This window comes from Tachypleus tridentatus, chromosome 10, assembly GCF_004210375.1.
Source record: "Tachypleus tridentatus isolate NWPU-2018 chromosome 10, ASM421037v1, whole genome shotgun sequence".
In the NCBI taxonomy this organism is placed as follows: Eukaryota; Metazoa; Arthropoda; class Merostomata; order Xiphosura; family Limulidae; genus Tachypleus; species Tachypleus tridentatus.
Window position 1 is genome coordinate 100,364,905 of NC_134834.1, and position 23,232 is coordinate 100,388,136.

Below are 23,232 nucleotides of genomic sequence, written 5' to 3' on the forward strand. Positions count from 1 at the left end.
TGATTGGAGAAGAAAAATGAATGTTTTTTATAAATTTTAAGTGCTGCAGACACTGGCTCAGTACAGGTAAACTGGCTGTGTTTACTTATCTCAGTAAGTTAACCACTGTTTCATTGTTCTATTATGTCTTTTTTTATCTCAGTAAGTTATCCACTGTTTCTTAGTGTTCTTTATTTCATGCATGTGGGGTTTTCATAACAGTTCTATTATGTCTTTCTTTATCTTGATAAATTACCCACTGTTTCATAGTTTTCTTTATCTCATGCATGTGGGGTTTTTCAAAGAATTAATTTGGAATGGATACCAGATTCTTATAACCAAATATTCTGATCAGTCTGCTATAGAGACCTGCAACTATCTTGAAACACTTGTAAAATATTGACCAAGTCTAGGTTGGGTGATCGTGCATATTTTGGTTTCTTTTATTCAAATACTGTTTATCAGAATGTGAAGTTTAAATCATCTTTTATTAAATACAGTTTTCAGTTGTTCATTCCTTTCATTGAAATTCAACTTATTCTTTTCATTTGATTTTAATAATAAAGAAACAGTCCTCTATCCATCCAAATAAATATTCTTCTGTACAGATTAGTTAAACAAACATTCCAACAACACACACAAGGTTTCACAGACAATCAATTTATACATTTAAAACTTAATACATGAAAGAAAATGCTTTCTGCTGCAGCAATCTTTTATAAGGAGCTAAAATTACCTCACATACACACTTACAGACATTTTATAAGGAATTAAAACTACCACACGTACACACATACAGACATTTTATAAGGAATTAAAACTACCTCACATACACACTTACTGACATTTTATAAGGAACTAAAACTACCTCACATACACACTTGCTGACATTTAATAAGGAACTAAAACTACCTCACATACACACTTGCTGACATTTAATAAGGAACTAAAACTATCTCACATACACACTTCCTGACATTTTATAAGGAACTAAAACTACCTCACATACACACTTGCTGACATTTTATAAGGAACTAAAACTACCTCACATACACACTTGCTGATATTTTATAAGGAACTAAAACTACCTCACGCACACACTTGCTGACATTTTATAAGGAACTAAAACTACTTCACATACACACTTGCTGACATTTTATAAGGAACTAAAACTACCTCACGTACACACTTGCTGACATTTTATAAGGAACTAAAACTACTTCACATACACACTTGCTGACATTTTATAAGGAAATAAAACTAACACACATACACACTTGCTGACATTTTATAAGGAACTAAAACTACCTCACATCCACACTTGCTGATATTTTATAAGGAACTAAAACTACCTCACATACACACTTGCTGACATTTAATAAGGAACTAAAACTACCTAACATACACACTTCCTGACATTTTATAAGGAACTAAAACTACCTCACATACACACTTGCCGACATTTTATAAGGAATTAAAACTACCTCACATACACACTTGCTGACATTTTATAAGGAACTAAAACTACCTCACATACACACTTGCTGACATTTTATAAGGAACTAAAACTACCTCACATACACACTTCCTGACATTTTATAAGGAACTAAAACTACCTCACATACACACTTCCTGACATTTTATAAGGAACTAAAACTACCTCACATACACACTTGCTGACATTTTATAAGGAACTAAAACTACCTCACATACACACTTCCTGACATTTAATAAGGAATTAAAACTACCTCACATACACCATTGCTGATATTTTATAAGGAATTAAAACTACCTCACATACACCATTGCTGACATTTTATAAGGAATTAAAACTACCTCACATACACACTTGCTGACATTTTATATGGAATTAAAACTACCTCACATACACACTTGCTGATATTTTATATGGAACTAAAACTACCTCACATACACACTTCCTGACATTTAATAAGGAATTAAAACTACCTCACATACACACTTGCTGATATTTTATATGGAACTAAAACTACCTCACATACACACTTCCTGACATTTTATAAGGAATTAAAACTACCTCACATACACACTTGCTAACATTTTAAAAGAACTAAAACTACCTAACTTATACATTTGCTGACATTTTATAAAGAACTAAAACTACCTCACTTAGACACTTCCTGACATTTAATAAGGAACTAAAACTACCTCACATACACACTTCCTGACATTTTATAAGGAATTAAAACTACCTCACTTATACACTTGCTAACATTTTAAAGGAACTAAAACTACCTCACTTATACATTTGCTGACATTTTATAAAGAACTAAAACTACCTCACTTAGACACTTCCTGACATTTTATAAGGAATTAAAACTACCTCACTTATACACTTCCTGACATTTAATAAGGAACTAAAACTACCTCACATACACACTTGCTGACATTTAATAAGGAACTAAAACTACCTCACTTATACACTTGCTGACATTTTATAAGGAATTAAAACTACCTCACTTATACACTTGATGACATTTTATAAGGAATTAAAACTACCTCACATACACACTTGCTGACATTTAATAAGGAACTAAAACTACTCACATGTACACACTTGCTGACATTTTATAAGGAATTAAAACTACCTCACTTATACACTTGATGACATTTTATAAGGAATTAAAACTACCTCACATACACACTTCCTGACATTTTATATGGAATTAAAACTACCTCACATACACACTTGCTGATATTTTATATGGAACTAAAACTACCTCACATACACACTTCCTGACATTTAATAAGGAATTAAAACTACCTCACATACACACTTACTGATATTTTATAAGGAATTAAAACTACCTCACAAACATACTTGTTGACATTTTATAAGGAACTAAAACTACCTCACATACACACTTGCTGACATTTAATAAGGAACTAAAACTATCTCACATACACACTTCCTGACATTTTATAAGGAACTAAAACTACCTCACATACACACTTCCTGACATTTAATAAGGAACTAAAACTACCTCACATAAACACTTCCTGACATTTTAAAGAAACTAAAACTACCTCACTTATACACTTCCTGACATTTAATAAGGAACTAAAACTACCTCACATACATGCTTCCTGACATTAAATAAGGAATTAAAACTACCTCACATACACACTTGCTGACATTTTATAAGGAATTAAAATACCTTACTTACACACTTGCTGACATTCTATAATGAATTAAAACTACCTCACTTATACACTTGCTGACATTTTATAAGGAATTAAAACTACCTCACATACACACTTGCTGACATTTTATATGGAATTAAAACTACCTCACATACACACTTGCTGATATTTTATATGGAACTAAAACCACCTTACATACACACTTGCTGACATTTTATAAGGAAGAAACTAAAACTACCTCACATACACACTTGCTGATATTTTATAAGGAATTAAAACTACCTCACATACACACTTGCTGACGTTCTATAAGGGTAAAACTACCTCACATACACACTTCCTGACATTTAGTAAGGAACTAAAACTACCTCAGATACACACTTGCTGACATTTTATAAGGAAGAAACTAAAACCACCTTACATACACACTTGCTGACATTTTATAAGGAAGCAATTAAACTACCTCACATACACACTTGCTGATGTTTTATAAGAAACTAAAACTACCCCACATACACACTTCCTGACATTTAATAAGGAACTAAACTACCTCAGATACACTTGCTGACATTTTATAAGGGAATTAAAACTACCTCACATACACACTTGCTGACATTTTGTATGGAATTAAAACTACCTCACATACACACTTCCTGACATTTAATAAGGAATTAAAACTACCTCACATACACACTTGCTGATATTTTATAAGGAATTAAAACTACCTCACATACACACTTGCTGACATTCTATAAGGAATTAAAACTACCTCACATACACACTTCCTGACATTTAGTAAGGAACTAAAACTACCTCAGATACACACTTGCTGACATTTTATAAGGAAGAAACTAAAACCACCTTACATACACTTGCTGATATTTTATAAGGAATTAAAACTACCTCACATACACACTTGCTGACATTCTATAAGGAATTAAAACTACCTCATACACACTTCCTGACATTTAGTAAGGAGACTAAAACTACCTCAGATACACACTTGCTGACATTTTATAAGGAAGAAACTAAAACCACCTTACATACACACTTGCTGACGTTTTATAAGGAAGCAACTAAAACTACCTCACATACACTTGCTGATATTTTATAAGAAACTAAAACTACCCCACATACACACTTCCTGACATTTAATAAGGAACTAAAACTACCTCAGATACACACTTGCTGACATTTTATAAGGAATTAAAACTACCTCACATACACACTTGCTGACATTTTGTATGGAATTAAAACTACCTCACATACACACTTGCTGATATTTTATATGGAACTAAAACTACCTCACATACACACTTCCTGACATTTAATAAGGAATTAAAACTACCTCACATACACACTTGCTGATATTTTATAAGGAATTAAAACTACCTCACATACACACTTGCTGACATTTAGTAAGGAACTAAAACTACCTCACATACACACTTCCTGACATTTAGTAAGGAACTAAAACTACCTCAGATACACACTTGCTGACATTTTATAAGGAAGAAACTAAAACCACCTTACATACACACTTGCTGACATTTTATAAGGAAGCAATTAAAACTACCTCACATACACACTTGCTGATATTTTATAAGAAACTAAAACTACCCCACATACACACTTCCTGACATTTAATAAGGAACTAAAACTACCTCAGATACACACTTGCTGACATTTTATAAGGAATTAAAACTACCTCACATACACACTTGCTGACATTTTGTATGGAATTAAAACTACCTCACATACACACTTCCTGACATTTAATAAGGAATTAAAACTACCTCACATACACACTTGCTGATATTTTATAAGGAATTAAAACTACCTCACATACACACTTGCTGACATTCTATAAGGAATTAAAACTACCTCACATACACACTTCCTGACATTTAGTAAGGACTAAAACTACCTCAGATACACACTTGCTGACATTTTATAAGGAAGAAACTAAAACCACCTTACATACACACTTGCTGATATTTTATAAGGAATTAAAACTACCTCACATACACACTTGCTGACATTCTATAAGGAATTAAAACTACCTCACATACACACTTCCTGACATTTAGTAAGGAACTAAAACTACCTCAGATACACACTTGCTGACATTTTATAAGGAAGAAACTAAAACCACCTTACATACACACTTGCTGACATTTTATAAGGAAGCAACTAAAACTACCTCACATACACACTTGCTGATATTTTATAAGAAACTAAAACTACCCCACATACACACTTCCTGACATTTAATAAGGAACTAAAACTACCTCAGATACACTTGCTGACATTTTATAAGGGTTAAAACTACCTCACATACACACTTGCTGACATTTTGTGTGGATTAAAACTACCTCACATACACTTGCTTGCTGATATTTTATATGGAACTAAAACTACCTCACATACACACTTCCTGACATTTAATAAGGAATTAAAACTACCTCACATACACACTTGCTGATATTTTATAAGGAATTAAAACTACCTCACATACACACTTGCTGACATTCTATAAGGAATTAAAACTACCTCACATACACACTTCCTGACATTTAGTAAGGAACTAAAACTACCTCAGATACACACTTGCTGACATTTTATAAGGAAGAAACTAAAACCACCTTACATACACTTGCTGACATTTTATAAGGAAGAAACTAAAACTACCTCACATACACACTTGCTGATATTTTATAAGAAACTAAAACTACCCCACATACACACTTCCTGACGTTTAATAAGGACTAAAACTACCTCAGATACACACTTGCTGACATTTTGTATGGAATTAAAACTACCTCACATACACACTTGCTGATATTTTATATGGAACTAAAACTACCTCACATACACACTTCCTGATATTTTATAAGGAACTAAAACTACCTCAGATACACACTTGCTGACATTTTATAAGGAAGAAACTAAAACCACCTTACATACACACTTGCTGACATTTTATAAGGAAGAAACTAAAACTACCTCACATACACACTTGCTGATATTTTATAAGAAACTAAAACTACCCCACATACACACTTCCTGACATTTAATAAGGAACTAAAACTACCTCAGATACACACTTGCTGACATTTTGTATGGAATTAAAACTACCTCACATACACACTTGCTGATATTTTATATGGAACTAAAACTACCTCACATACACACTTCCTGATATTTTATAAGGAATTAAAACTACCTCACAAACATACTTGTTGACATTTAATAAGGAACTAAAACTACCTCACATACACACTTACTGACATTTTATAAGGAATTAAAACTACCTCACATACACACTTGCTAACATTTTAAAGGAACTAAAACCACCTCACTTATACATTTGCTGACATTTTATAAAGAACTAAAACTACCTCACTTAGACACTTCCTGACATTTAATAAGGAACTAAAACTACCTCACATACACACTTCCTGACATTTTAAAGAAACTAAAACTACCTCACTTATACACTTCCTGACATTTAATAAGGAACTAAAACTACCTCACATACACGCTTCCTGACATTAAATAAGGAATTAAAACTACCTCACATACACACTTGCTGACATTTTATAAGGAATTAAAATACCTTACTTACACACTTGCTGACATTCTATAATGAATTAAAACTACCTCACTTATACACTTGCTGACATTTTATAAGGAATTAAAACTACCTCACATACACACTTGCTGACATTTTATATGGAATTAAAACTACCTCACATACACACTTGCTGATATTTTATATGGAACTAAAACCACCTTACATACACACTTGCTGACATTTTATAAGGAAGAAACTAAAACTACCTCACATACACACTTGCTGATATTTTATAAGGAATTAAAACTACCTCACATACACACTTGCTGACATTCTATAAGGAATTAAAACTACCTCACATACACACTTCCTGACATTTAGTAAGGAACTAAAACTACCTCAGATACACACTTGCTGACATTTTATAAGGAAGAAACTAAAACCACCTTACATACACACTTGCTGACATTTTATAAGGAAGCAATTAAAACTACCTCACATACACACTTGCTGATATTTTATAAGAAACTAAAACTACCCCACATACACACTTCCTGACATTTAATAAGGAACTAAAACTACCTCAGATACACACTTGCTGACATTTTATAAGGAATTAAAACTACCTCACATACACACTTGCTGACATTTTGTATGGAATTAAAACTACCTCACATACACACTTGCTGATATTTTATATGGAACTAAAACTACCTCACATACACACTTCCTGACATTTAATAAGGAATTAAAACTACCTCACATACACACTTGCTGATATTTTATAAGGAATTAAAACTACCTCACATACACACTTGCTGACATTCTATAAGGAATTAAAACTACCTCACATACACACTTCCTGACATTTAGTAAGGAACTAAAACTACCTCAGATACACACTTGCTGACATTTTATAAGGAAGAAACTAAAACCACCTTACATACACACTTGCTGATATTTTATAAGGAATTAAAACTACCTCACATACACACTTGCTGACATTCTATAAGGAATTAAAACTACCTCACATACACACTTCCTGACATTTAGTAAGGAACTAAAACTACCTCAGATACACACTTGCTGACATTTTATAAGGAAGAAACTAAAACCACCTTACATACACACTTGCTGACATTTTATAAGGAAGCAACTAAAACTACCTCACATACACACTTGCTGATATTTTATAAGAAACTAAAACTACCCCACATACACACTTCCTGACATTTAATAAGGAACTAAAACTACCTCAGATACACACTTGCTGACATTTTATAAGGAATTAAAACTACCTCACATACACACTTGCTGACATTTTGTATGGAATTAAAACTACCTCACATACACACTTGCTGATATTTTATATGGAACTAAAACTACCTCACATACACACTTGCTGATATTTTATAAGGAATTAAAACTACCTCACATACACACTTGCTGACATTCTATAAGGAATTAAAACTACCTCACATACACACTTCCTGACATTTAGTAAGGAACTAAAACTACCTCAGATACACACTTGCTGACATTTTATAAGGAACTAAAACTACCTTACATACACACTTGCTGACATTTTATAAGGAAGAAACTAAAACCACCTTACATACACATTTTCTGACATGAAGTGTTTGAGTTTTGTTCTCATTCTCAGGTGTTGTAAAAAAACAGAACTCAATATGATATCCAGTTAAGAGGCACAAGGAAAATGAAAATAAAAGAAAACAATAACTGTACTTATATTGCAGAAAGTCTATAATCACTGCAGCTATAGAATACTTTATCACATACATTGATGACTGGCCTATTGATGACTAAAAAAAATGATGTTGAATCCTCTCTCAATTTTTGAAGGCACAGTGTTTACTCTTGTTGGTGTGACAAAAAAGGAAGAAAGGACAGAGTTGTCATATACAACAACAAAACACCTATTTTTCTGCTTGAAAACGTTTTACTTTTCTTTCAATAAAACAATAACACTACAACTCAATTTTACCTGTTTTTTTGGCCACAAATATTGAAGTGGGCTTTTCTGAGTTGACTTTGTATCATATAAAGCCACATAATACTTTTCAATCAGTACTCTAATCTATATTTCTTTAGTTCACTGTTCTTCTTCTGGAGAATAAAGGGTTATATTTAATGAGAAATAGAATAGAATAGAAAGAAAATTAAAAAATGGCAAGAGGAGGTGGGAAATAGATAAAAGAATAATGTACCTCAATACATAGTAAATCAAACCAATATATATAGAGAGATGGAAGAATAATACTAATAATATTAAGTAAGTTTAATCATGAATTTAGTTTTGGAAATCTTTTCAGAGATTTACGAAGGTCAACAACTCTGGAATCAAGACTGATACTGTTTAGTATTACAGTATTTAACAGTGCTGTCCAATAAGCTTCTTTAACTTCTGGTCACAAAACACTTTAACACTAAAATTGTTATAGAGACAAATTTTACATCTAACAGAAACAAGGATGATTGGAACTCTCTTTGAACTTACTATAACTTGAACAATCTATTGATTTTCTGGATATTATTTTACTGACATCAGCTGTCACAGATGTTGAAACCTACTGAAATTAAAAATAAGCATGCTGCAGAAACCTCGCATCTTTCCACTAGTTAGATTTGAAAATAAGAACTGAAACTCTCTTTCAGCCACTGGTTTCTCAATCAATCAACCATCTAAAGTGTTATCTTACATTCCCAGCAGTGGTGACTGGGAAATCATTATTACCATTTAGACCATACCTCAACATTCATTACTTGTTTATAAACCCAGGAAAGTTTCAACATTGTTTAATTTTTATGTCAGGTAACTTGACAGTGTTCTGACCACTATTTGAAGTCTCAATGTTTTACTTTTTTCTTTCCTGGTGAAGTTAGTGTTACTGAGATATGACAGTAACATATAACTATTTATTTATTTACTATTAAGTTAGTACTTTCTGAAATATTTTGTTTATCCTGCTTTTATGTAGTTTTGTTATAAACATATGATCCAAAAAATGATTAAAAGTATTTCATTCTAGTTGCCTTTGTTGATCTCCAACAGATAATGTTTACTCTGCCAACAGCAATGTTGCTGAAACTTCACACACTGTGTATAAACTGGTCATTAACAGCAAAGCCCTTTGTTGGCCAAATGGATAACATCTATAGGTTACAGTCTTTGTCTGTTGTGTGAGAATGACCAGTCATGTGGTAACACGTTCCTTCTGAGTAAAACCAAGGTTACCTATTTGGTACAGATTATTGGTTTTAATCTGAACACAGAAAGAATTGCTGGGTGTTGAGGTAAATAGTTCAATAGAAAACCATCTTCAGGGAAGAATCTTGGCACAAAAGTTGTAAAGGCAAATACATGAAACAGTAAATAGTTTCTATGATCAAACCATGCTAGAAAGTAAGTAAACCCTTGGACTGAAGTTTGCACAGCCTGTTTACCAAATAATTACCACAAATATTACTATAGCTATACTGATTACTGCTGTTTTTAAACATGCAGAATTATCAGTTTTGACATAACAAATACCTTATAACTGATGCATCTCATTCACAGAACTTACTTTTCAATTAGAAAACGTTATGCCATGAGAATCACAGACAGGAAAATATTTCTTAGTATAACATTCAAATTATGAACATGTCATCAGTTAGTCATATAAAATGACATTCCCACAAAACAAAAATTCAAACTAAACAATTTAAATTCACTCGAAGAAACATTCACAGTATCTAGGTTCATCTGAACTTCTTTTAGCTTTTGTTGTGAAGAGATTTATAGTAAATATTTATTATACACAGAATGTTATTTATGTTAAAAACTATACAGTAATGATGAAAATGACAACCAGAATGTGTGTTTCGTATAATGTAACTCCAAACCTTAACAGCTGTTGTTGTTTGTGAAAACTGATGATGTACGTGTGTGTGTATAGTTACTACTTAAACAGCCAAGCAAAGAAAAATAAAAAAGAGGGGCTGTATTAGAAACAGTAAACCCAGACCTGTGATAAATGTATTAGACTAAAGACCTTGATGAAACTGGATGTAGCAGATGTAATGAGGTTGACATAGTATAATATATTTTTTCCTTTACATTTTAGAATTACCGTGTAAAATTCAATACGAGAATTATAAAATCAAGTTAATTAAAAATGACTTAATTATAAAGTCAAATATAAAATATTGAAAATTGTTATAAATAAAACCCATATTTAAATTATTTTATCTTAATAACTACTTAAGTTAGAAGGAACAAAAGTTAAACAAAGGAATGGTGAGACCCTCAAAGTTTATCCAGGAAAATATGGACATTGTACACACTGTTTTTTCTAACTCATTTTTTATAAGTCATGTTATACTGTTTATCTAAATTGTTTCTATAACCATATTACACCATTTATCTAAATCATTTTCTCAATTCATATTACACTGTTTATCTAAATCACCTTCTCAATAAATAACAATTTCTATTTCTCTTTTATAATCTCTTTCAAAAATATAAGATTAGTGGTTTAAAATAGTGTGTATTAGTGTTCCATACGTGTAACTCTTTGTTAACTGTACTCTACAAAGACTGAACGGTTTTACTCAAATTTAGTTATTTTTTAATGAATACTGACTCCATACCGAAACAGAGATCTCATTAGCTGTTATATATCATCTTCTGGGATGCAGACTAAAACTTCCTCTGTGATGCTCATTTAATGCAGGAACCCAAAGCATTCATATGCAAGATTCCCAAGCATTTCACAGGCAGAGGTTTGGATGTGGGTTTTTCAGGAAGGTTCTTGGATGTTTATCAGAATACACAAACAAATTTTGATATCTAAATTAAGACCTTGAGAATTCTATTTCCAGCATCAGTTATCAAAATAGAAGATGCTTGCAGTAGCTTTAATTAGTAATGTCCTTGATACACTGACTGAGAATGATTAAATGCTTTGTCACTTACAGAAACACTCTGTGACACATTCTAGCTTATCTCAATAAAACATAGCATTCTTACCATGTTTCTATAGACTTTATTTCCACTACAAGTGGTTTTAACTTGAGTATTTCTTTTATAATTACCTTATTTTAAAATAAAATAAAATGTTTCTAATAAACACAGCTCATTCTTTTGAAATATAAATACATACCTTCAAGGGATTGTCTAAATTTAGTTAATAGGTACTGAAACCGTACAGGTAGATGTTCTAAGTAATGTAATTGAAACCTCCACATCAAGTAGTTATTTATGTCCCTAAAAAAATTATACTTTATTAAAAATGACATCTCAGAAAATATTCCATCCATATATTGATAATTAGCAAACTTCATATTAAGAGAATAATACGTTTCCTGAAAATAAAATATGCTTAAGGATGTTATATGTAGTGATGTAGTAACATCTGCATTAATAAAACTATACCTTAATCAGAAAACATCTCAGAAAATTTTATATTCAGTGATTATCCATGTTCACTATTTGAAAGCTGAAACCATATTAAGAAAACATTTCAGGAAATGTCATATAAAACAAGTTTCTAATATTTGTAATCACAGATTGAAAGTATACTTTATTCATGAAACTGTGTACTCTTGGGCATCGACAGATATACAGGGTGTTCGGAAAGTCACTGTGCACTTATATATTTATTAACAGACAAAACTGCACAGTGATTTTCCAAACACCCTGTATATTTCCATGGAGGGGCAAAGTCTAAAGCAACATAATATATATCCACAGAATGAATAAAAATATAGGTGACATACCTGCTCCCCCACACACAAACACCCTGTAGATGTTTATATTCAGTGATTACCCCTGTTAATTATTCACAAACAGAAACAACTCCTTATTAACTCTCTATATGTTGGAAGGTAAGTGTGTGCATCAGAATCTTTCATGTTAATTATTCACAAACAGAAACAATTCCTTATTAACTCTCTAGATGATGGTAGGTAAGTGTGCACATCACAATCTTTCATGTTAATTATTCACAAACAGAAACAATTCCTTATTAACTCTCTAGATGATGGTAGGTAAGTGTGCACATCACAATCTTTCATGTTAATTATTCAAAAACAGAAACAATTCCTTATTAACTCTCTAGATGATGGTAGGTAAGTGTGCACATCACAATCTTTCATGTTAATTATTCACAAACAGAAACAATTCCTTATTAACTCTCTATATGTTGGAAGGTAAGTGTGCGCATCACAATCTTTCATGTTAATTGTTTACAAACTGAAACAATTCCTTATTAACTCTCTAGATGTTGGTAGGTAAGTGTGCATATCACAATCTTTGTTACAGAGTTACATTTATAACATGAACTTCTTTATTATATATATAGTTTATTTAAAATATATCAAAATATAGATTATTATAACAAATCTCAATATTACACGTTTTAATTTCTGAATTTTGAAAGGAAGTATTGAAATCAATTCTCAATTTACACATTTATATATCATGTAATATTTCTTTAATTCAAATTGCTCATTTTAGGAATTTTTTCCAACCCTATGTTCTTTGGAGGACTTCAACACTTATAAGTTAGGTCTCCCCAAGCTAAAACAAAAGTGTAGAGCGACTGTTTCCCTTGCTTTAATGAGTTATATGCCATAAAATTAAATTCATAAAACACTCCCCTACCTGTCATATGCTGTCTTTGGAAAAGTGAATAGTTTTCTGTAACATTTGTAATTAGATAAAATATGACTAATAGAAGGAAAAGATAATATGATTAGCTCATTCTTACAATCATTTTTGTTTATTTTGTATCAATTTCATTGTACGCTATTTGAGCTTACCTCAACCAAGTAATGAAATAATTTTAATGCATAAATAGCTCAGTTAGAGAACCAGTTAAATTATAATTATATTAATACAGTTTTTTGTTGAGTGTTAATATTTCAGGTTATAAACTAAATATTTGAAATAAACACAATTAAGTACAATAATCATACAAAAACTAGGGTTAACTTTCATTGAGAATTTGAGGACAAAAAGTACAAGGCCCACATTTAAATGTTAAATATCTTGTTTTCATATATAGTTTTATAGTTATGTTGAAAAAGGTAATTAAAATTTAAAACATGATGATTGTGATTCCTTCCTATTCTTGTTTATGGTGGATCAAGTCCATATACCATGTTACAGTGGAGAAAACTAAACCCATATACACTTACAGTAAAGAAAACCAAACCCATATAGTGTATTAGAATAGAGAAAACCAAGTCCTTATACAGTGTTAAGAGTAGAGAAAACCAAACCCATATATACTTATAGTAGAAAAAAACCAAGTCCATATACCATGTTACAGTAGAGAAAACCAAACCCATATAGTGTGTTAGAATAGAGAAAACCAAGTTCATACACAGTGTTAAGAGTATAGAAAACCAAACCCATATACACATATAGCAGAGAAAACCAAGTCCATAAACCATGTTACAGTAGAGAAAACCAAGTCCATATATACTGTTACAGTAGAGAAAACCAAGTCCAAATATACTGTTACAGTAAAGAAAACCAAACCATACAGTGTTAGAATAGAGAAAACTAAGCCCCTATACAGTGTTAAAAGTAGAGAAAACCAAACCCATAAACACTTGCAGTAGAGAAAACCAAACCCATAAACACTTGCAGTAGAGAAAACCAAGCCCATATACATTTATAGTAGAGAAAACCAAGTCCATATACATTGTCAAATGTGAGAGAACCAAACCTATGTAGTATTATAGCAGAGAAACCAAACACATGTAGTATTATAGCAAAGAAACCAAACCCATATAATTATAGTACAAAAAACTAAACCAATATTGTTACAGTAAAAAAAAAACAAATAAACAAGCCCACATACAGCATTACATCAGAGAAAACTAAGCCCATAGAAAACCAAGCCCATAATACAGTATTACATCAGAGAAAACCAAGCCCATAATACAGTATTACATTAGAGAAAACCAAGCCCATAATATAGTATTACATTAGAGAAAACCAAGTCCATAATACAGTATTACATTAGAGAAAACTAAGCCCATAATACAGTATTACATTAGAAAAAACTAAGCCCATAATACAGTGTTACATTAGAGAAAACTAAGCCCATAATACAGTGTTACATTAGAGAAAACTAAGCCCATAATACAGTATTACATTAGAGAAAACTAAGCCCATAATACAGTGTTACATTAGAGAAAAATAAGCCCATAATACAGTGTTACATTAGAGAAAACTAAGCCCATAATACAGTATTACATTAGAGAAAACTAAGCCTATAATACAGTATTACAATCAAGAAAATAAGGGATAAAATACAAAGAAAAGATTTTGGAGATTCTAGAGGTTAGGCAAATGAAATCTGAAAACTGTAAATTGAAAAAATAATTTTTCAGCTTAACACAAATATAACTCAGACTATTCAAGGTCAAATATAACTCAGACTATTCAAGGTCAAAAGAAAATGTTTTGATCTCTAATTTCACAAATTTACAAAAATAGATGATGAAGAAATATTTAATAAATCACTTGCTAGCATTTGCAAAGATACATTTACTATATTAAAAGTTAAAGCATGTATATCTTCAAGGTTATGTGGTGGTTACAAGGTTAGCCAAAATGATCGGACCTAGTGGATTTCTAATATCCATATTAAGTAACTGAAACTATATGTATTTCTAATATCCATATTAAGTAACTGAAACTGTATGTATTTCTAATATCCATATTAAGTAACTGAAACTGTATGTAGTTAAATAAACATCTTGTGAATATTGTTTACAATAACAGAAAGTCTCTCCATCATCAACAATGATATTTTACTGAGAAAATTAATGGAAAAAATCAGTTATCAACACCAAGTTCCCACCATGTAAAAGTAAGAATTTCAAATGAAACATGTCAGAAGCAGACACCAAGGTATTTATTGGTACCAGATAAGTCCTGGTTAATTAAGCATGTTTAAATGTGTACTCCTATGAGAACATAAGATGACTCCTAGATACTTGTACTAGATAAGTCCTGGTTAATTAGGCATGTTTAAATGTGTTCTACTATACTATCACAAGAATATTCCTAGATATTTCATGGTAGTAGATGATCTCTGATTAGTGAGTTGTGTCTAATAATGCACCACTTACATCTTTGAGGGCTATACCATTTCTTGCAGGGTTTCAGGTAACTTTTGTTGTAGGTGAATACTGTCATACATTATTTCATATTTTTAACATAAAGTCTTGTTTGTTTTTTTTTGCACTAATAAACTACCTCTGTCAATTTATAACAATCTGAAAGTTATAATTTCCCTACACTGAAAATGTATTTCTGATAGGTACTTACCTCCTCTCACATAGACAGTCATTCTCTCAGTGCTGCCCTCTAGATGCAAAATTGTTCTTGCATACCACAAGCTTTGAGCCTCTACGATTGACATAGTTCAATTTTGTCTCACAATTAAACCATCATGCAACAACTCTCTACCCAGAGGAGTGAAACATATCCTTGTGATGCATGCGACCCACTCTATTGATTCAACTGAACTATCACTTAGTTTTTTGCAGAAAACATAAGCACCAGTTTTTAAAGGAGAGGAAATGTGGGAAGTATGAAAGAAGGAAAGTACCTATCAGAAATACATTTTCAGTATAAGAAAATTATAACTAGTGATTAGATACAGTATATTCAGTTACATAAACAGATGGAATCCTACATTAAATAGATGAAGGGACCAACATGAGGGAAAGAAGGAAGCATCCAAAGCACACCCTAAACAGGGGAAAATTGTAGTAGGGAATCATACATAGATAACTGCATCACTTTTGTACCAAGTATTTCTTTTGCCCAGTGTGGAAAGAAGAGATTCATACATGGGCAAAAAAGAGAGAAGCACATCCAAAAAGAAAAGATCATTGTTTGGATATGGATCTGAACCACCTGATGTCTGAATCTCACTCACACAGATAACAATAATGTGGGTGAGAATAAAAAGGATGTGCCCCAATAAGATGAATAACAGGTAAGCCTTTACAAAGATGCAAGTTAAGCTTAATTTAATATTGTAGTATGAAAGATATCATTATATGTTAATTAAAAAAAAACTCTTACTCTTACAAAAAGTAGGTACAAATCTAATTAAACATACGTTATTGAAAGTAAGTAACTATAAATAATAACATTAATATCAAAAACTATAACAGTATAAGAGCTTGTCTGTCCAAAGTCGTTGGACTATATTTGAAATGTATGGGCCCTCAAACTCAAGGCCTGATATAAATTAACTCATATAACAATCAGTCTTCCAATACATTAAGTGGACAATTCATCAGTTGAGTACCACCAGTTGAAGCTTGGGTTATTGTGCTGGACGTAATTGATAACATTTTCAAAGTAGAAACATAAGTTTTAGTGAAAACCAAAAAAAATGTGATTAACAATACTCATAAATTGAAGGATAAAGAACAACAGAAAATACATCCACTTCATAGGAAATTTAAAACAACAAAAAGCGTGAGTATAGAGCACAAACAAAAAAAATGTTTTGATATTTGCACTGAAAAACATGAAATGACGTTTTATGTAGAATTGAATAGAGAGTGTCACATGTGAGGAGGGTGTGTTGCACTCCTATTGGTGAAGGGTTGTCACATGATGACTTACATGCAAGAAGAGTTGAAACTCATTTATCACAGCATATGTGAGATCTCAAAGCTTGTGGCATGCAAAAAGGTTTACATATAGAGGGCAGCACTGAATTAAAAAAGCTATTTATATAAGAAGTAATGTACCATATAGGAAATGAGTAAAACATAAGATCTTGTTTTTTTTCTTATTTAAGTTCTACATTTACACACACATCAGAACAATTATTTGTGATTCTTACACCTTTTAATAGCAAAATTTGCTTTACACATACAGTCAGGAACAAAGAAAAGGCAATAGTTCTCTTTAATGCCATTAAAATTTGACATTTTGTTTGTTTTAGAGAAAACCACATCAGGTTATATATTTTGGAAACTGAACCCTAGGTTTTAGTGATGTAAGTTAATAAACTTACTGCTGTCCTACACAGAAGCTTTACGTTTTGAAATATTTATTTATTCATATCATTCAATCCTTAAGTTTAGTTTTTATAAATAAGAACTGAAGTTGCTATTATAAGTCGAAACATGGACTTACTCATCAGTCTTTGTGGCTACAAGATAAAAAAGGTGTTCAAAGTACTGTGGATATACAACAGCCACTTGCATCTCAACATGGATTCCAGATGGAGAAAAGCAAGCCTGTAGGAGGTCCAACCACTTGAACTATTGGATAAAAGAACACACTGTACACGTTTAATTAAATTTTATGATACATTAAAAAGAAACTTAGTAAAACAACACTATGTGTATATCTGATGCTTTACTTATTTGGTCCAACCACTTGTTAGAGTAAGTTTGAAATTCTGATTGGGTGTTTAGGCAGTTCAGAATAATGGATAATTAATGTATTTTCTAATCTCAATAATATTTAGCACATTTTAACAGCCTCAAATTCATGCACAAAATATGACAAGTGATAATTGAGAAAGCTGTGAATGATGTACTTTTTATGGAGGAGGAAGGTCTACTTGTTTTACATTTATATTCTGCTGTTTTAAATCATATATTATGTTTGTGTCTTTCCATTTTTCAGATAGATTTTGAAATTCAATAACAGAAACTTATATCCATGTTTATGTTTATATATATTTTTGTTGGGTTTTTTTTTTTTCAGCAATGGGCACAGGACAAGTAGAATATTTGGCACCTGTCCTGTGAAAGTGGGTTTCCTCAGGGCATTTCTGTTTCCCCCCACAACAAATTCTGAGGCACTTAGATTTGTAGAACCCAGCCACTTCGTGGCCCTAATCACAGGACATTCCACTCATTATTATGGGGTTAGTCTGTGGCTTGCTTCTTTTCTGCTGGCAGGCTCTGGACTTGACCACTTCCTTTCTTCCACCTATGTCTTGCTCTGTGTTCTCACTCAATAAAATAATCTTCCATGAGTGGGAATGAAGAGGAACTACAACACCCCTGATGGGGAGAGAATTCCTCAGACTTCACTCTCTCTAAACTAAACCCCTGCCAAGGTTTCATTTCGTATATTCAATTTTTACACAACTGACTTCACATAGTGTCTGAGGTTAAAAAAAATGAAACATGAAAGACACAAATAAGTCTGCTTTGTAAATAATTAACTTAGTAAAATTATATAATTAATAACACACACTTGAAATCTCCTCGCAAAATATGAAAATTTTACAAAAATTAACATCAGTATGAAAAACCACTATTCATACTGGCAAAAACCCAATATACAGCATAATTGCATAAAATGATCTTTGCAAAGCAGGAAAAAGACACAAGACTGTTACACACATTGAACTCTATCAGTTCCTAGGTAAACAACCCAAAAAATTCTACCACATGTTCAAGTGTAACAGTTTCAAGGTAAACACCTCACAAGACTGTTGTACATTTAAATATACCAGTTCCTAATAAAAAAATTCATAATACTGACACTTATTTAAATTCATCAGTTTATTTACAAACTCACTGAACATCCTAATAGTTCAAAATGTTTGTTTTATATGCTATGTAGCTAATCTACTAATTTATTTCATTTGTGATTTATTCTTACTTTAAAAGTCAAAAAAAATGCTTTTGAAACTTGCTTAATCTGTGATGACGAGAAAACCCAGTTGTAGAGAAAAATTATATATGTAAAAAATGGTTGGTATAGGTAGAGAAAGCACTACGTAGAGGAGCAAACAACGTTTTCACTTTCTTCAGTTATCGTCAGGCTCACAAAGAAAGAAAGAGGTAACTGATAGGTAGCTGACCAGTCTCAGCATACTTACCTTTTCAAACGCTACTGCTATATTTCTTGTTAAAAAAAATTTGAAGAATTAACACTCAGATACCACTTTTTCCTTTCCTCCAAGTTACTTTTGACATCTCTTTATGTTTAGCACCATATGATGAAACAATGCATTTTAATATTTTAAAATAAGAATATAAGAACTTTTTACTTACTTAGTTGTAGTCATTATCATGCTTATTTTTTAGTTTTGATCACAGAAGGAAGCTTTCTTTGATAAAAAGTTAATATTAAAAGGAATTTTTCTTTGATACAAAGTTAATATTAAAAGGAAGCTTTCTTTGATAAAAAGTTAATATTAAAAGGAAGCTTTCTTTGATAAAAAGTTAATATTAAAAGGAAGTTTTCTTTGATAAAAAGTTAATATTAAAAGGAAGTTTTATTTGATAAAAAGTTAATATTAAAAGGAAGTTTTCTTTGATAAAAAGTTAATATTAAAAGGAAGATTTCTTTGATAAAAAGTTAATATTAAAAGGAAGTTTTCTTTGATAAAAAGTTAATATTAAAAGGAAGTTTTCTTTGATAAAAAGTTAATATTAAAGGAAGATTTCTTTGATAAAAGTTAATATTAAAGGAAGTTTTCTTTGATAAAAGTTAATATTAAAGGAAGTTTTCTTTGATAAAAAGTTAATATTAAAAGGAAGATTTCTTTGATAAAAAGTTAATATTAAAAGGAAGTTTTCTTTGATAAAAAGTTAATATTAAAAGGAAGTTTTCTTTGATAAAAAGTTAATATTAAAAGGAAGATTTCTTTGATAAAAAGTTAATATTAAAAGGAAGTTTTCTTTGATAAAAAGTTAATATTAAAAGGAAGTTTTCTTTGATAAAAAGTTAATATTAAAAGGAAGTTTTCTTTGATAAAAAGTTAATATTAAAAGAAAGATTTCTTTGATAAAAAGTTAATATTAAAAGGAAGATTTCTTTGATAAAAAGTTAATATTAAAAGGAAGTTTTCTTTGATAAAAAGTTAATATTAAAAGGAAGATTTCTTTGATAAAAAGTTAATATTAAAAGGAAGTTTTCTTTGATAAAAGTTAATATTAAAGGAAGATTTCTTTGATAAAAGTTAATATTAAAGGAAGCTTTCTTTGATAAAAGTTAATATTAAAGGAAGATTTCTTTGATAAAAGTTAATATTAAAAGGCTTTCTTTGATAAAAGTTAATATTAAAAGGAAGATTTCTTTGATAAAAGTTAATATTAAAGGAAGTTTTCTTTGATAAAAAGTTAATATTAAAAGAAAGATTTCTTTGATAAAAAGTTAATATTAAAAGGAAGATTTCTTTGATAAAAAGTTAATATTAAAAGGAAGTTTTCTTTGATAAAAAGTTAATATTAAAAGGAAGATTTCTTTGATAAAAAGTTAATATTAAAAGAAAGATTTCTTTGATAAAAAGTTAATATTAAAAGAAAGATTTCTTTGATAAAAAGTTAATATTAAAAGGAAGTTTTCTTTGATAAAAAGTTAATATTAAAAGAAAGATTTCTTTGATAAAAAGTTAATATTAAGTAATTTTTTACTCTTTTTCTATTATACAGGTTTTAAAATTCAACACTTTTACATTTCTGTAACTTTTCACTTTCTTATCAACAAAATATAAAAATAATTTATTCTCATTGTAATCAAACATCAATTTTGAAAAGTCAAAAGCTGGCCAAACTGTTCATTTTTACAGTTTATAAAATATGATTTGGTTTGTTTCAAATATGAATCCAATGTTAAGGGTCTATCTGTGCTAGTGTCCCTAATTTGGAAGTGACGGATTGAAGTTAAGGTAACTAGTCAACAATTCTCGTACCCCACTAATATGATAGTGGGATCTGACTGTCACTCTTATAATGTACAGATTACCAATAGATACCAAACCTGACTTTATTTTGAGCAATGAGTTAACAAACATGAACTGACAAACATTTTTTCAATTTGTATTATACAAACAATAACAGTTGAAACTCAGTAACTGAAACAGACAGACAAATATCAGAGTAATACTAGCAATAAGTACAGCTATTTTATGACAGAGGGTAAAGAACAGATTTGTATAACCAACATAATAAAAATTCTGAATACTCATTATATAAATCTAACTACATATTTTATCTATTTTATAGCATGCAAGTTTGGAAGCCTTTACATTGCATGAAGCATATAAACAAATGCTTTTAAGGATACTCAAATAACGAAAGTCATGCATTGTTCCATGAAACTGTATGTTTTCTGAAGAAATTTGAAATAAGATGGATCTAAGTTTTATGTTCTCAGAAAATGTATAATGACTCCTTCAATGCAATTTGAGGTTTAGAGAAAGAATTAAAGCACCTAATACTGAACATAATACAGCAGTTAATACATACCTAAAGATAATTCTATTTCACAGTATGTTTAGTATTCCTTTTTCGATTAGAAAAATTTGAAATAAGAAGGAAGTCTCAATAGCCACAGCTGTAACAAGATCTCAAATTGGTCAGTGGATATAGTTATAAGCTACAAGCTTGTATTTGAAAAAAAAACTCAGAGCTATTCTGTGAGCCACTATGTTGTAGTTAAAAATACATCAAATTAAAAACTATATCCTTAAGAAAATTCTAGAAACTAAACTTACAATCCTTAAGAAAAAGACAAATTTACATATATCTTGTTAGATGCAAAACGATCTATATAATTGTCCATATAGTTGCACATTCATCAACAAATACTGTTAGAAGCAAAATGAACCATAAAATTACATGTATAGTTGCACAAGAAACAAGTATGGTTAAAAGGAAAATGAAATACAGAATTATCTGTATAGTTTGCCTGAAAATGAATTCACCAAAAATACAACAAAAGTAAGTAAATTTTATAGGGCTATTAGAAATATTAATCTAATCTTTGGTAATTTTTCGTCAGGTTCACAAAGACCGAAGAAGGTTGAAACATTGGTCACTCCTCTATGTGAAAAACAAAAATCTCAACCCAAACGAGCCATTTTTACATATATATTTTTCTCTACAAGTGGGTTTTCTTGACATCACTGATTTCAAGTTTATTCTCTCTGATTTTTTTTATTCAATAGTAAGAGGTAAGATTTTGCATACAGTTTAAGCATATAAAGTGATTGTAGATTTACATACTGTATTTAGGTGGTTACATAAGGTCATTTGAATAATAATGTAGATTTTGCCAAAAATAAAAAAAATTAACTAAATTTTACAGGGTTGTAAATCAGAAACTATTAGAGATATTGATCTAATGTTTGGTAATTTGTCATTATATGGGTAAATGAGCATATGTGAATTTTTTCAAGGCATTCTGTGGGGGTCACCAGCAGCCCCCTGGATGATTTGACATGGAATGACCCTGTTTCACTTCATCAACAAGACTGTTATGTAAGGCTGTGTTAACATTAGGCCTTAATAACTGCTGGAATGGGTACAGGAACTTACAAAAAAGAAATATAAAAAGATGTATATAAATGGCTATAGGATACTTTAATTCTTATTAAATAAATTAAATGAAAGCTTTAATAAGAACTATCAAAAAGTAAGCTATTTTTTTAATTTTTTATAAGAACAAAGTTATTTTTATTACACACCAA

General features: G+C 30.5%; 1 protein-coding gene across 1 annotated transcript in view; it reads right to left on the reverse strand.

Annotated features, from left to right (window-relative positions):
• LOC143228428 (endothelin-converting enzyme 2-like) overlaps positions 1-23,232 on the reverse strand; it is a 56,482-nt gene that overhangs the window by 24,592 nt on the left and 8,658 nt on the right. Inside the window, exons 6-7 of the mRNA XM_076459691.1 lie at positions 17,928-18,055; positions 11,905-12,008 (exon numbers count right to left, since the gene is read on the reverse strand). Of these exons, the coding sequence (XP_076315806.1) occupies positions 11,905-12,008; positions 17,928-18,055 (232 nt within the window). The remainder of the gene's footprint in view (positions 1-11,904; positions 12,009-17,927; positions 18,056-23,232) is intronic.